This window comes from Manis javanica, chromosome 6 (genome assembly GCF_040802235.1).
Source record: "Manis javanica isolate MJ-LG chromosome 6, MJ_LKY, whole genome shotgun sequence".
Classification (NCBI taxonomy): domain Eukaryota; kingdom Metazoa; phylum Chordata; class Mammalia; order Pholidota; family Manidae; genus Manis; species Manis javanica.
The window spans coordinates 21,982,947-21,995,492 of record NC_133161.1 but is presented as its reverse complement, the minus strand read 5'-3'; the positions used below and the strand labels follow the sequence as shown (position 1 = coordinate 21,995,492).

Genomic DNA, 12,546 nt, shown 5'->3' with positions numbered 1-12,546 from the left:
AGCCAGTTATCTGGTGACTTATTTGAAGTTGCCCTGGGAGGTCTAGTAATTCCGATGACAAAAGCAAGCACCACAGTTGTTTATGGCTACTATGTTTGAATTTAAAAAGTGGTCAAGCTTCCTAAGAAACAAAATAGGAAAGGATGGCTTTGGAGGTAGTTTCTAGTTCTTCTGCTCTCTAAATCACCCACTCGAAATATAAGACAACCATTGAATTCAGGAGAACCAAACTGAGAAGAAAGCACATAAGTCATCACAGCTTCCTAAATCCAGAAATATCTTACAACCTAGAATTTAACTAGGTCATTGATAGTTAGATCATCATTAACCAGATTATTAAATCCACTGCCCCTGGATTTAACTAGATCATTGTTAAGGACAGTTTTCAAAGGAATGCTGATACCTTAGAAGGAGGCTATTTTGCTGTAGAAAGTAGAATATACCCTTCCTTTGCATAAGCTTCAGTAACACTCTTCCTTTTTACATAATCCCAGAAATCTTGTATCTATTATCTTTATCAAATTTTCCAGAATTTTTTACAATTCCAGTTAAATGTCAGTCAATTCCTATTTATTGAACACCTGCATTTTGCCTAGTAATGTTAGTTGGAATTGTTTGGAAAATGGCAGTCATGCTCATCCCTAACTCCTCAAAGGCCAGAGACTTTGTCCTAACCCACTCGTGTCTTAACCCTTGCTCTCTAGGGCCGTCTGCTGAATCTAAGCTGCTCCACAGTGCCTACATTTGTGCTCTCAATCACTGCTACTACTCAGGTAAGGCGTACAGAGTGTAAAAGCAGTGGGCTGGAGAGGACCCATCAGGGCACTTGATACAGGCAGATGGCCATGAATGGCACACCAGCATCCATCTCTCTGCTTTTCTAGGCTCTTGCCTTGATAGAGCTTTACAATGCTCCTGAGGGTCGCTATAAGCAGGATGTCTACCTGCTGCCCAAGAAAATGGGTAAGCATGCACTCTTCCATCCCCATCCTTACCAAAGTAGTTCAAAGTAGGAGGTTAAATGAAGTTTGCAGCGTTATATATCTTATGGATAGAAAAAAAAAGATATCTTTGTGTCGTAAAGTAGGAGCTAGGACTCCAAGGTTCTATTTCAGGTAATTTATTACATTTTTCCACATGGGTTACCCTCCTGGAAACGTGATGTTTTGCTGTGATGTGGTTTACTTGCCTCGGAATTATAAGGCTTTTATCTATCTTATATGCAAGAATCTCAAAGGAGGGGAAAAAACCTTCCTGCAAGAGAGATGAATCATCTACCTGTGACATCTGACTTTTCTGGTTCTAGGCTGCTATAAAACCCCTACCAAACTTTCCTCAGACCAAGAAGACTTTTCATACTACATCTTCTGACTCTAATTCTATTGTTTCAGGTCAAAGAAAAGACTCTGAATAGCTTCTGTCAAGAGTTTAGTAATGTGGGTGTTTTATATAAGAGAAACATTAAACTGTCTTGAATTTTTAAAGAACCCGAATTAAGCACCTGAATGGAAACAGTGTGTTTATAAACTCCTGAGGCAAAGAGCAGGGAATAAATAAGCTTCTGGTTTTGTTTTGCTTAAGCACTAGATGCATAGCAACTGTTAGAAGTTGACATTTTTTTCCCTTCAGTATATCTTTTGGGGCACGAAAATTCTCAGTCATAATATAAGTTGATCATGGGGATAGTAGTTCCTCATAGAGAATACAGTCAGTGATTCTGTAACATCTTTCTATGTTGACAGACAGTAACCACACTAGAGGGGGTGAGGATTTAATAATATGGGTAATTGTTGAACCACTGTGTTGTATGTTTGAAGCCAATAAAAGACTGAATGTCAATGATACTTCAATAAAAAATTTAAAATTAAAAAAAATATATTTCTTATATATATTTTGGAAGGTTATAAAAGAAATAGAACAGTCCATATACTGATGAATATGTAATGGAGTTAGGGAGACCAAACGAATACATAGTAAATGACATAAAATTCTGAGTGATATGTATTCAGGTAAGAGAAGGTAAACAGAAACCCATAAGAAGCAAGGGTACTAAAAAAAAGACCACAGTATTATATCTTCTTAGTTATTCCTATCTGATTTTCTCAGGTGTTAGCTTTTCTGAGTAATAACCCAAAGTATAGAGTCTAAGGCAGAACTGCAGTTGGTGTTTCCCATCTAGTTGGTGCCCCCGTCCCATCCTCCTTTTAGACCCTAAAGCCTATTGCTTCTTTCATTTCTCCCTCATCTTTCAGGGGAGAAGGAGAGATTCAAGGCTGAAAAAGCTAGTAAGGAAGAAATGTTACAGCTTTGAAAAGCACTGGGCTTGCAGCTCAAGCAACCATTCCTTAAAATTCTGGGCGAGTGAGAAAAAGTCGAGCATTTTTCTTTCAGCTCCAGGAATTAGGAAGTATCTTCCAACTTTTAAGGCCTTGCTTGGAGAAAATAGCCAGACAAGAAGCATGAATGCTTATACCAGGGCTTCTGTGGTCTGTTCCAGATGAGTATGTGGCGAGCCTACATCTGCCTACCTTTGATGCCCACCTGACAGAGCTGACAGATGAACAAGCCAAGTATCTGGGACTCAACAAGAACGGACCCTTCAAGCCTAATTACTACAGGTGCCTTGGGTCCCCCTGAAAACAGAGAAGCCTGGGTAGTGAAGAGCTTCATGTACTGGAATTTGTATTCATCATCACATTTATATGAACCCAGAAAAATAAACCCACTCCCCCTCACTGTCACCCTTAAAGGACTCTGAGGCCTTCTTCAGACATAGTATTCCCTTTTCTGAATTTGCCTTTCTCCATTACATCTTCTTTATATGATTTTTACCTGTTTACGGAGAAATACTGGCCTTTTTCACTGATGTGAAAAAGCACCATAATTACCTTTCCAGTACACTCCAGTAAAGCTCCTGCCTTCCTGTTACACCTTTAGGAAGGCTCATCATGTCCCAGCATCCCCACAAGCTGATAACATCAGTCTCATCTTTCTTTTTCCCTCCAGGTATTAAGTTCCTGTAACTCAAGCCAGAAGAAGTTTTAAGGAATAGAATAAGTCTTTTCTCCATTCCTACACAGGAAAGAACCCAGCAAGCTGCTTCTCCAATCAGCTGCCTGCCGTGCTCACTCTATATATTAGGTTATTTATTTATTAAAATTTAGAATCCTGTGCCTGTTGCCTTGACCCAGAGTGTGGTTACTGCCCCACGGGCTGTGAGACCCACAAAGGGCAGGCTGAGGAAGGAAAGAAATGGGGTAGCTGTTCCCAGTGCATCATCTGTGTCACTCCCCATTGACTATGGATCCTCAGCAATGGTCATTTTCCTCTTGGCCAGGGTCAGGAGTGAGTCCAGGGATTCCACACTCCTTATTCCCTGGGGTTTTCTGGAATAAGCATTCAGCAGCTGCCTTTCTCAGCTTTGGCCCTTTCCCAGATGAGGCCTTTGAGAAGCCACTGAGTTATTGTGGCCTGGATTCCCAGCTTGACTGTCACTGTCACTGCCTTCTTTATAAAATGGCTAGGAAGGAAGGTTATGGCTTGGCGAGTGACACCAAGAACTCAGCTGTGCCTGTTCTTACTAGGAGTCTCCTCCCTTACCAGGACTCCTTTCTCCTCCTTCAAAATTATATCTATTTTAATACTTTCTAGTTCTAAAAGGAAGGTACGTCCATTATTTCCTCAGCAGTTCTGCTGTTTGTCAGACATTTGTTTTGCCATCATTCTAACCCAGGTAAACCTCTACTCAGGAAGTAGGGGCCAGCCCCGCTGGGGCCTGTAGTTTTGCTTTCTTGTCATTTAACTGGATAGTTTGCCAGAAAGCTCCCTCCAGATTGGTACCGTCTCAAAGAAGGAGGGCTTGTTGTGAAACACTGCTTCCTGAAACTTCCTCTTATTGCCTAGACTTGCTTCTGAAACTGAGCAGGGAAAGATATACTTTCCAATGGATTTGAAGGATAGGGCTTTGGAAACGGGATGGGTCTTTCAGGCTTACAGCTTGACATCCTAAAGAAGCAGAATATATTTTTCTCCTGGGAAGGGCTTTGCTGCTTAACTGGCTAAGCTGTACAGAGATGACACTATGAACTGTGTCCAGATGATCAAAGCTAGTTTGACTAGTTTGAACCTCATCAGACATTCCCCTTTAGGCATTAACATTGATGAACTGAGATCTAATGTCTCTGCAATTTAGTCTGTGGTCTTTCTTTTCTGCTGGAATAGCTATTCATGTTCTAGTGTTTTCTGTCTTTGGGTTCTATTTCAGAGGTATTTCTTGAGTAACTCCAACATCACAAAAAACTAGTAATATAATATGAGCAACATGAAATTTTATGTCTCACCTAAGATTGGGATTTTTTTTTTTTTAAGACCTGTTGTTCTTAAGGGTTCCACTGAGATCAAATTGGTTCTAAGAGTTAAAGTCTAGAGTAATCCTAGGAATTTAAATGAAATGAGTCCCTTTTCCCCCAACCAACCCTCCTCAATACTCTCCAGTTTGTCTGTCTTCCTTTTTTTTTTTTTTTCCTATCCTGATCTGCCTCCAAATCTCAAGCCCAAGGTGACTCAAGCCGACACCACCAAACCACCCAGGATCACTGTAACCTCTCCAGCCTGACTCTCCTCCCTTACTTCACCTTCTTTAACTTCCTCTGGTCTTCACATATACCCTCAGAGCTAGTCTGGAAGTGACCTTCCTTTTGGAGGTAGGGAGGTGGACCTTGGGTAAATGGCTGTTTGACTCATTAAATAGTATACAGGCTCAGCCCATAGAGTCTGGTCCTTAGAGGCCATGTGTCTTAGCAAGTACTGGAAAAGTACCACATACATGGATATATTTTCATGAGGAAGATCATAAATGCTGAAAATTCCACTAGGCTACTCAATTCTTCCTTTTGCCTATCTAGTTCTGACTTTTTATTAATTAACTGAATCCCTTAAGCAAGAGATGCAGATCTTTGTATCTCATATCTAGAGCAGATACCATTAGGCAGATATCTGGACTCTAGCCTATTGTGTTTGTAGGCCAAAAATCATAACCTGCTGTTTCTCAACAAAGCCTAGCTTTCTGTGGATCTTACTGTGTACTGATCCTGACAGAACACACTCTGCCTTGCAATAGTGGAGACCCATTCCAAATTTAAAAGGAGCCACATTAGGCTTCCAAATTAGATTGCCAGTGTTGCTGCCCATAGTGAGGTATTTGCCCCTGAATTTCAGATCACCAATCTTCCTTTCTCTCTGGCGACCTTGTGTCATCAACTATTAAGAAAGAGGCCCAGGCCACCTAAGTATTTGGATTCTATCTTAGTATTGGAATTTGGTCATTATTCCCTCTACCTTTGGAATCAGAACAAATGTGTCTTCTTCCCTCAAGCTCTCACCTAAATGCCTCCTAGGTATCTGGAAGCATGGGAAAGAACTTATTACCTCTTTGTATGCAGCCCTGGCTTGGGGGGATACTTAACATTTTCTCTACAGGTAGTGCTAGTTTTTGAGGTCTTTTTTTGCCTTCTTAATGGAAATAACCTTTTTTCTCATTTAAAAAAAAAGGTATCTGGTCTACTTTCTGCCCTCCTTTCTCCTCGTCCCACCCTCTCATATGAGCACGGCTCCCTGTGGCCACATATTCCTGCAAAGCTTTTCTGCTGCTTGGCTTTTCTCTGAACAGGTCTGAAATTGCTGCTCCTGTGATATTCTCAAAATTAACTTTGTCATGATTTTAAAATGAAATCAAAATGCATTGCTGCATTTAGCTTTTTTAATAAAGGAAAATTATGGAAAGAAAATAGGCAACACCAGCAAATTATATGTGGACAAGTTCTAAACTATATATACATACATGTATATGTATATGTGTGTGTGTGTGTGTATATATACATATAAATATATATACACATAAAAATAATCATCTAGTTCTTATTGTCATCTTACTGAAAGGAAACAAAGCCTCTAAGGATTGCCATTTCTGAGAGGCTCTTGGAAATCTTTATGTCTAAGTGATGGTATTAGATCAGCAATAATGACAATGTAATCTCAAAATAAATAAAATATTCTTAAAATGCATTCCTGAGAGTATTCCTTGCTTCTTTGAACTAGGAATTCAGAAATGAGAGAACTTTTGGGGGCGGCAGGCTGCAGAGGGCAAGTATGTGAAAAGCTGAGACAGTTAGCAACAGGCATGTTTGAATAGCATTAGCTCTCAGTCCCTTATTCCATGGTGTACCACTCTACTAATAAATACCCCACCCCACCCCACCCCATTATATGTGTAAAGAACCTGCTTTCTAAGAACCACCGCCCTGGGGAGTTGAGAAATGTAGGCTTAAAGCAGAGAAACTAAACCCTAGTTCTAGTCCTGCCTGTGCTGCCCTTAGCTGGAGAGCATAGGAAGCCAGCATCCCACAGTTTGGGATTAAAGGACCCTGGCACCCAGGACTTGAATACATCCAACCAAAGTGAAGAAAGAAATGAGTCTGGTGGAGATTTCCAAGGTTTGCCTAACTAAATCAGTAACCAGAATGTGAGTCCCACTGCCTGTTGTTTCTCAACACCAGCAGAGTAGCCATTTTTCAGTAGCTTTCTGATGGCCTCCTCCTTTGGTTGACAAACTAGTTCAACCTCCTATATGCAAGATGTTTTCTTCCCTATCAGAATCTTCTACACTTTGGCTTATGTTTATCTAAGCTAAGGGCCACAGGGCTAGAAGAGTCTGGTAATGGCTCAAGCTGGTGCCACTCCAGTTGAGAATGCAGCAGCTTGCACACTAGGTACTGCATAAACATCAATTCCTTATCTCAGTCTAGGGCCCTACAGCTTCCATTGCCTCATTATACCCACACGTGTCCTTGATGGGGAGATGAGGGTATTCTAGTCTTTTTCTACCATGTTATCCTGGCTGCCCAAACTCCTCTAAAACTAGTTTTCTTAAGACTCCCTGCATCTTGTTTTTAAACTTTCTCTGTACCAGGTGGTGTTAGCTATTTAACCAAGTACCTGACCTCTATGGATTAAAGTCGAATGCTTCCATGGGGATATGGGTATGTTTGGTCCTTATATTTATACCTCCAGCCCTCTGCCAGAAGCCTCAGAATACCTAAGCTTAGGGACAAGGGAAAGTGGTGTGATATAGGTTTAAAAATAACTCAGCACTAGAGCTATCTCTGCAAGGTGGAAAAACTTGTAGACCAGTCCCTGGCTAATTAGCTCTCAGCTATATTTATGGGTGCCCCTGTGGTCAATGGTACTGACCATTGTCATTTCTTTGTTGACAAGTAAGCCAAAAGAAACTGACTTTCTGCCAACTCCATTGCCTATAGTTAATCTGTGGTTTCTTGTTACTTCTAGGAGTTTTCTTCAGATATCTTCCTCCATATGACAAGCTGTGAAAGTTTGGGCCTATAATGAGCAGGCAGATGTCTGATCTTTACTGTCTCTCAGTCCACTGGACTGTGAAAAAGCTAGTGGATTGAGGTCTCCTCATCTTGATTCTTTGCCATCTCCATAGCACCAGTTTTTCAAACCCCTTCTCCAAAAGTGAAGCCAGAGGAGCCTTAGGCTCTGCAATTGGCTTTGCATAGGAGGCCAGAGAGGATTTGAGAGCTGTCCTCAATCCTATCCCATCTGAAAATCACTGTGCTCCCTTTGCCCTAAGGATAGGCTGGAAAAGCAACAAAGCCTCAAAACTGGCCGCTGCTGTCTGCCATCACGGTTGGGGATCTTGCTGACTGACTAGGCTCATAAAAGAGAATATGAAGTTCTGGGCTTGTCATTCCTAGAGCTCTGACTGCTTGGGAGGAGAGGTATTAAGAAGAGGGAAGGTAGAATAATTAATTCTGTTATTAAGAAATCCCAAAAGGCTGTGCTGTGGCAGGTTTACCACACTGAAGCAATGATGAGCTAGGTGTGGGCTGTGAATTTTAAAGCACAGTATGAATCTTTAAGAGTTCGTTATACCCTGAAAAAATTTCCAAAACCAAATAGTTTAGGCCTTGAGCCAGGTACTTCCTTGGAAATTTGTATCAGTTCAATTCTGCTAAGCCAGTGGGTCTCAACCACATTAGATTTTGTCTCCCAGTGGACATTTTGCACTATCTGGAGACACTTAGTTGTCACAACTTGCAGGAGGCTACTACTGGCATCTAGTGAGGGGAGGCCAGGGTTTTTATTGAACACTCTACAATGCATGGGACGGCTTCCCACAACAAACAATTTTTCAGTCAACACAAATCCTGTGTTAAACGTACATGTGTGAGGTACACAAAAATGAAGAAAACTTAGCTTTCCTCTCAAGAAGCTTATATCCAGGTTGGGGGATGGGGGAGGAATAGGAGAGGAAAAGGAAAATGGTAGGTGGGTACAGTAAGGAGATGTTGAGGACCAGGGAGAGAAAGGAACTCCGAAAGCCCCAAGGAGTGCTCGGTCAGCTCTGCCTTGATCTGTCACCTACTGACTAGGAGAGGGAAACATGAGGGAGAGAAATTGTTAAGAGAGTTGTCCCTAAGATATGGGAAGGGAAAGTAATTCCTTTAGAGCCCTTACTTTGGGAATATAGTAGAAACTATAAGGGTTTTGGATCCAGACAGACTTGGCATGACATCATCACAGCCTGAGTGGGTTGAGGAGAAAGGGAAAAGGACGGCATTCTGGAAGAACAGGTACTAACTAAATAGAATCTTTAAGGGGTAATAGAAGTTAGTCAAGAGCAGAACAGAAAGTTTTCTCCAGAGAGAACAGCAAAGACACTGAGGCAAGATAGAATATGATACCTTGGGAGTAATTAATCTTGGTGAGTCTCGGTTTCCTCCAGTAATACTCGATTAGTGAAAAACTGTCAGAGAGAGAGGTATGATATTGTTTCTGAAAGTGTCTAATGCAATGCTTGGCGGTTCAACAGTTCCCCCAGTCCCACCCGTTTGGTCCTCCTGGTTCTGTTCGGGCAGCTGGTTTGGAATTTCAGTTACCAATTCAGATTGCCTAAATACTGTAAGCTGTTTTTTAGACTAATTCTGGTGCAGGCAGACCACAACCTCGTTTGCCCCAGGTAACACTGAGCCCTTAGGAAGGATCTCAGGGGAAGGGAGGAAAGGACTAAAGAGCAGGCAAGGATGGGGGCTTGCTCTCCAACTTTGCTCCCTAGTTCACACCGTAAGAGAAGTGCCCCACTTCAGCAGAGAAAGGCAGATGACCAGGAGCAGCCCTGAAGGGCACCAGCAGTTTCAGTGAAGCGAAAACTCCCCGCCCCACCCCTCAACCCCGTCTCCCAGCTAAGCCCTCATTCCGAGAGGGCTTCGCTTCACAAATCTCGACCTCCAGGGAAGTCGAGTCCCTCGTTTCCGGCGGTGTCCCCGGCCTCAGGTGTTGCCATCCCTCCCATGCAACTAAAGAGGGATTTGGGACCTATTGCAGGAGCCAGGGTCGAGGCCTGTGGTCATAGGGAGACTGAGACTGCAGTAGAGCAGCTCAAGGCCCAGAATGCGGGAGGTGGGTTTGGGAGCCAACCTGGGAACCCAAGGCTCCCAGCAACTCCGCAGGACTTAAAATGAAATGGGGGCGCGGGGGAGGGGGGGAGTCCTTGAATGAGCCCCGACCTCCTCCAAGACCCGCTCCGAGCGATGGAACAGCCAATCACACCGAGGGGCGGGGATGCGGAAAGCGGCCGCAGCCAATAGCTGGGGAGGGGGCGGTGCCCAGCTCCCGGCGCGGGGCGATGGGGTCGCCCCGGGCAGACAGCGTGGAGCTGCTGGAGCGAGCCGCTGACGAGAGCCGCATGGAGGACCCCGCAGCGCCCGGGGCCGGGACCCTGCCTGCTAATGGCAACGGCAACGGTAAAGGGAAGCAGGCGGCGCCTAAGGGCCGGGAAGCGTTCAGAAGCCAGCGGCGGGAGTCGGAGGTGAGGATCCCGGAGAGTTTCAGCTGGGGCTGGGAGACGCCCGCGGGCGGGAAGCGGTGGCTGAGGAGATTCGGCCCGGAGCCCCCGGCACGCCCCGGGCCGCCAGCCGGAATGGGCGCCTGCGGGGCCCGCCGCGAGTCGCGGGCTTTCTTCCCCTTGGCCTTTCCTCTGGGGGCGCGAAGATGTAGTGCGGTATCCAGCGAAACAAACACTTCTCAAATACCTGTCTCAGTCGGTGCAGCCGCTTCAAGTGAGGATTCGTATCTTCGACTTAGGAGGAAACAGGCGCGGAGACGTTAAGGGACCCGCCTGACCCGGGGGTGGGAGGCCGGAGCTCCGCCGCAGTGAAGAGGGGCGGGCGTGTGCGGCAGCCACCCCCCATCCCCGAGGCTGGCTTGAGCCGATCCAGATGTGCGCGTGACTTCGCTCCTTCCCCTGGCCCCTGCGCGTTGGCAGGCCCTTGAGGGGGTGCCTTCACGGGAGGCAGGACCCAACCAGTAAGGGTGAATGAGCCAGGATGCAGGCAGTGGCAGTTCAGGAGTGAGCGGATGAAACCCTCCCAGGATGCGAACCCACAGAGAGAGTATGGATGTTTGGGTCGCTTCTTACTCTTCTGAGAAGAAATCCTAACTAGAAGGATGAAGGAGTGGGTTATCATCACTCCCCTCCCCCAGTCCCTCATCCAGCCAGTTTCCATCAACTAGCCAAGAGTAACATAGGATCTGAGTGGGGATCAGGAGAATAGACCACAAAATCAGATGTGGAAGGGTTGGTAGAGATCATCTACTTTTTAGCCCTTTTTTTTTACAAAGGAAAAGAGACAAAAGTAACTTGCTCAAGACTGTACATCTGGCCTAGTGCCGAGGAGCACTAGTCCCTGAGATCAGTCAGACCAGGTTTTGAATCCCAGTGCTACCATTTACTCTCTGTGTGACTTGGCAAACTGGCAGACCTCTCTGAGCTCCAGTTTCTTCATCTGTAAAGTGAGGTTAACACTACCTACCTCAGAAGTTTATGATAAAGTCAAAATGAGATAACTGAATGTAAAATGCTTAATTCAATGCAGGCACAGTGCATGTAATTGGTCAGTATATACTAGCTCTTAGTACTACTGAATTATCATCATCAGGGGACAGAGCTGGTACGAGAAACCAGGTCGTAGGCATCCCAGTCCACAGTGTACCATTTGAATAGTATATTACAGCTTCCAAAGGGTTTCATGTGTGCTTTCCATTTTGGTATAGATGAGTAGGAATCCATCCCATTTTTTAAAAGTAAGAAATGAAGGTGAAAAGACTGACCCAAAGTCAGCACCTTTCAGAGGCCGAGTTCAGCCCTCCTGACTTGCTAGATCAGCGTTCTGTCTAGCACATCATTTCCCTCCCTGCTTCAGTATGAATCTATGCCTCCTTTCCCCATCGAGACATTGTTCTTGTCAAATGATTTTTTGGGGGAAGAGAGAAATGAGTCATTTACTAATTCAATAATTATTGAGTCCTTTCCATATGCCTAGCACTGTTTTAGGTGCTAAGGATACAGCAGTGAACAAGAGGAGGTCTTTGCTGTGTGGAGCTAACTTTCCAGTGGGGACGGAAAGACAGACAATGTGCGAGTAAATAAAATAATTTCAGAATGATATGTTCTATCAGGGAATTGAAACTCCTCATGAAGTAGGAGGCCTTTTCTTTTCCTATCAAGTCTTCCTCAGAAGCAGGCTATGATAGTACTTTACTTTGCTAGTGAGTTCAGTATGCAGAGACCCAGAGCTTCCACCCGCAACACAGTTTACCTCCTGACTGTCTGCAGCTGCACCTTTCATGCTTGGGAATGGACAACTGCAATGATCCTCTCCATCTGGGCTCACTGCCTGCCAGAAGACTGGCTGGAAAGATTAGCTTTCCTCCACCTTCCTCTGCAGCAGGGAGACTGCTTTTACCTGTCAGTACATCCCCTGTCACCACAACCCCCAGGTGACGGACTCAGATGACTCTCTCCTTTTCCTTCCCTCGCTCCTTTTGCTTTCCTGTGAAAGACAGTCCTCAGGGGAGATAGTTTTCTTTCCTCTTTAGGGCTTCTAAAGAATTACTGGAAGAGAATTACTGTTGACCCAAGCGAGTCTCCTGGTACATCACCGTGTTTATAGGGGCACTCTAAACTTATCCTCTCTCAGTGGCTTAGTGTATGAACATCCCAACTGAAAAAGGAAGCTTAAAGAATAATTGTTTGCTTAATAAAAAGATTCTTAACCTAACCAAAGGATGCACCTCAGGCCTCTTTCAGCCAGATCCCCTGGTTTAACTGGTTCTTAGAGTCCATGACAAACGTTTAACTGGTTTGTGGCACAATGAGGAAAATTCAAGGCACTGAAGTGAGTTTTTCATAAAATGTGATAAAATATATTAAATTTAAAGGATGTATGGATTTTTCAACTGTTTTTCAAACTTATGAGTTGAGACCAACTTTTTTAAAGTAATAGAATAATAGAAAATATTAGTGCATCGCATAATAGTAATGGTAAATGTTATTGTGTTAAACTTTGGTTCCAGTTGTGTGTGTACGTGTGTGTCTGTGTATTGGGACATGATGTAAATTTATATGATTTACAGTCAAAAGAGTTTGAAAAACACTGCCTTTAATTAATAACTTATTTTGCTGTG

At 44.1% G+C, this 12,546-nt stretch overlaps 2 protein-coding genes and 1 long non-coding RNA gene across 12 annotated transcripts in view; 2 read left to right on the top strand and 1 right to left on the bottom strand.

The window, feature by feature from the left end:
* AHCYL2 (adenosylhomocysteinase like 2) overlaps window positions 1-6,063 on the top strand; it is a 194,582-nt gene extending 188,519 nt beyond the window's left edge. For all 7 annotated transcript variants that reach the window (XM_037019462.2, XM_037019461.2, XM_073238473.1 and 4 more), the window contains 4 exons: window positions 705-773; window positions 885-963; window positions 2,498-2,618; window positions 3,007-6,063. In XM_037019462.2, coding sequence (XP_036875357.1) covers window positions 705-773; window positions 885-963; window positions 2,498-2,618; window positions 3,007-3,013 — 276 coding nt within the window. In that variant the 3' untranslated portion in view covers window positions 3,014-6,063. The remainder of the gene's footprint in view (window positions 1-704; window positions 774-884; window positions 964-2,497; window positions 2,619-3,006) is intronic.
* Window positions 1-10,614, bottom strand: part of LOC140849862 (uncharacterized) — a 55,050-nt gene extending 44,436 nt beyond the window's left edge. Inside the window, exon 1 of the long non-coding RNA XR_012132139.1 lies at window positions 10,113-10,614. This is a non-coding gene — a long non-coding RNA (uncharacterized lncRNA). The remainder of the gene's footprint in view (window positions 1-10,112) is intronic.
* Window positions 9,697-12,546, top strand: part of STRIP2 (striatin interacting protein 2) — a 38,018-nt gene continuing 35,168 nt past the window's right edge. For 3 of the 4 annotated variants that reach the window (XM_037019458.2, XM_037019457.2, XM_017649612.3), the window contains exon 1: window positions 9,699-9,889. In XM_037019458.2, coding sequence (XP_036875353.2) covers window positions 9,707-9,889 — 183 coding nt within the window. In that variant the 5' untranslated portion in view covers window positions 9,699-9,706. Of the gene's footprint in view, window positions 9,890-12,546 lie in introns of all 4 variants that reach the window. The other variant, XR_012132138.1, reaches the window with a different exon arrangement.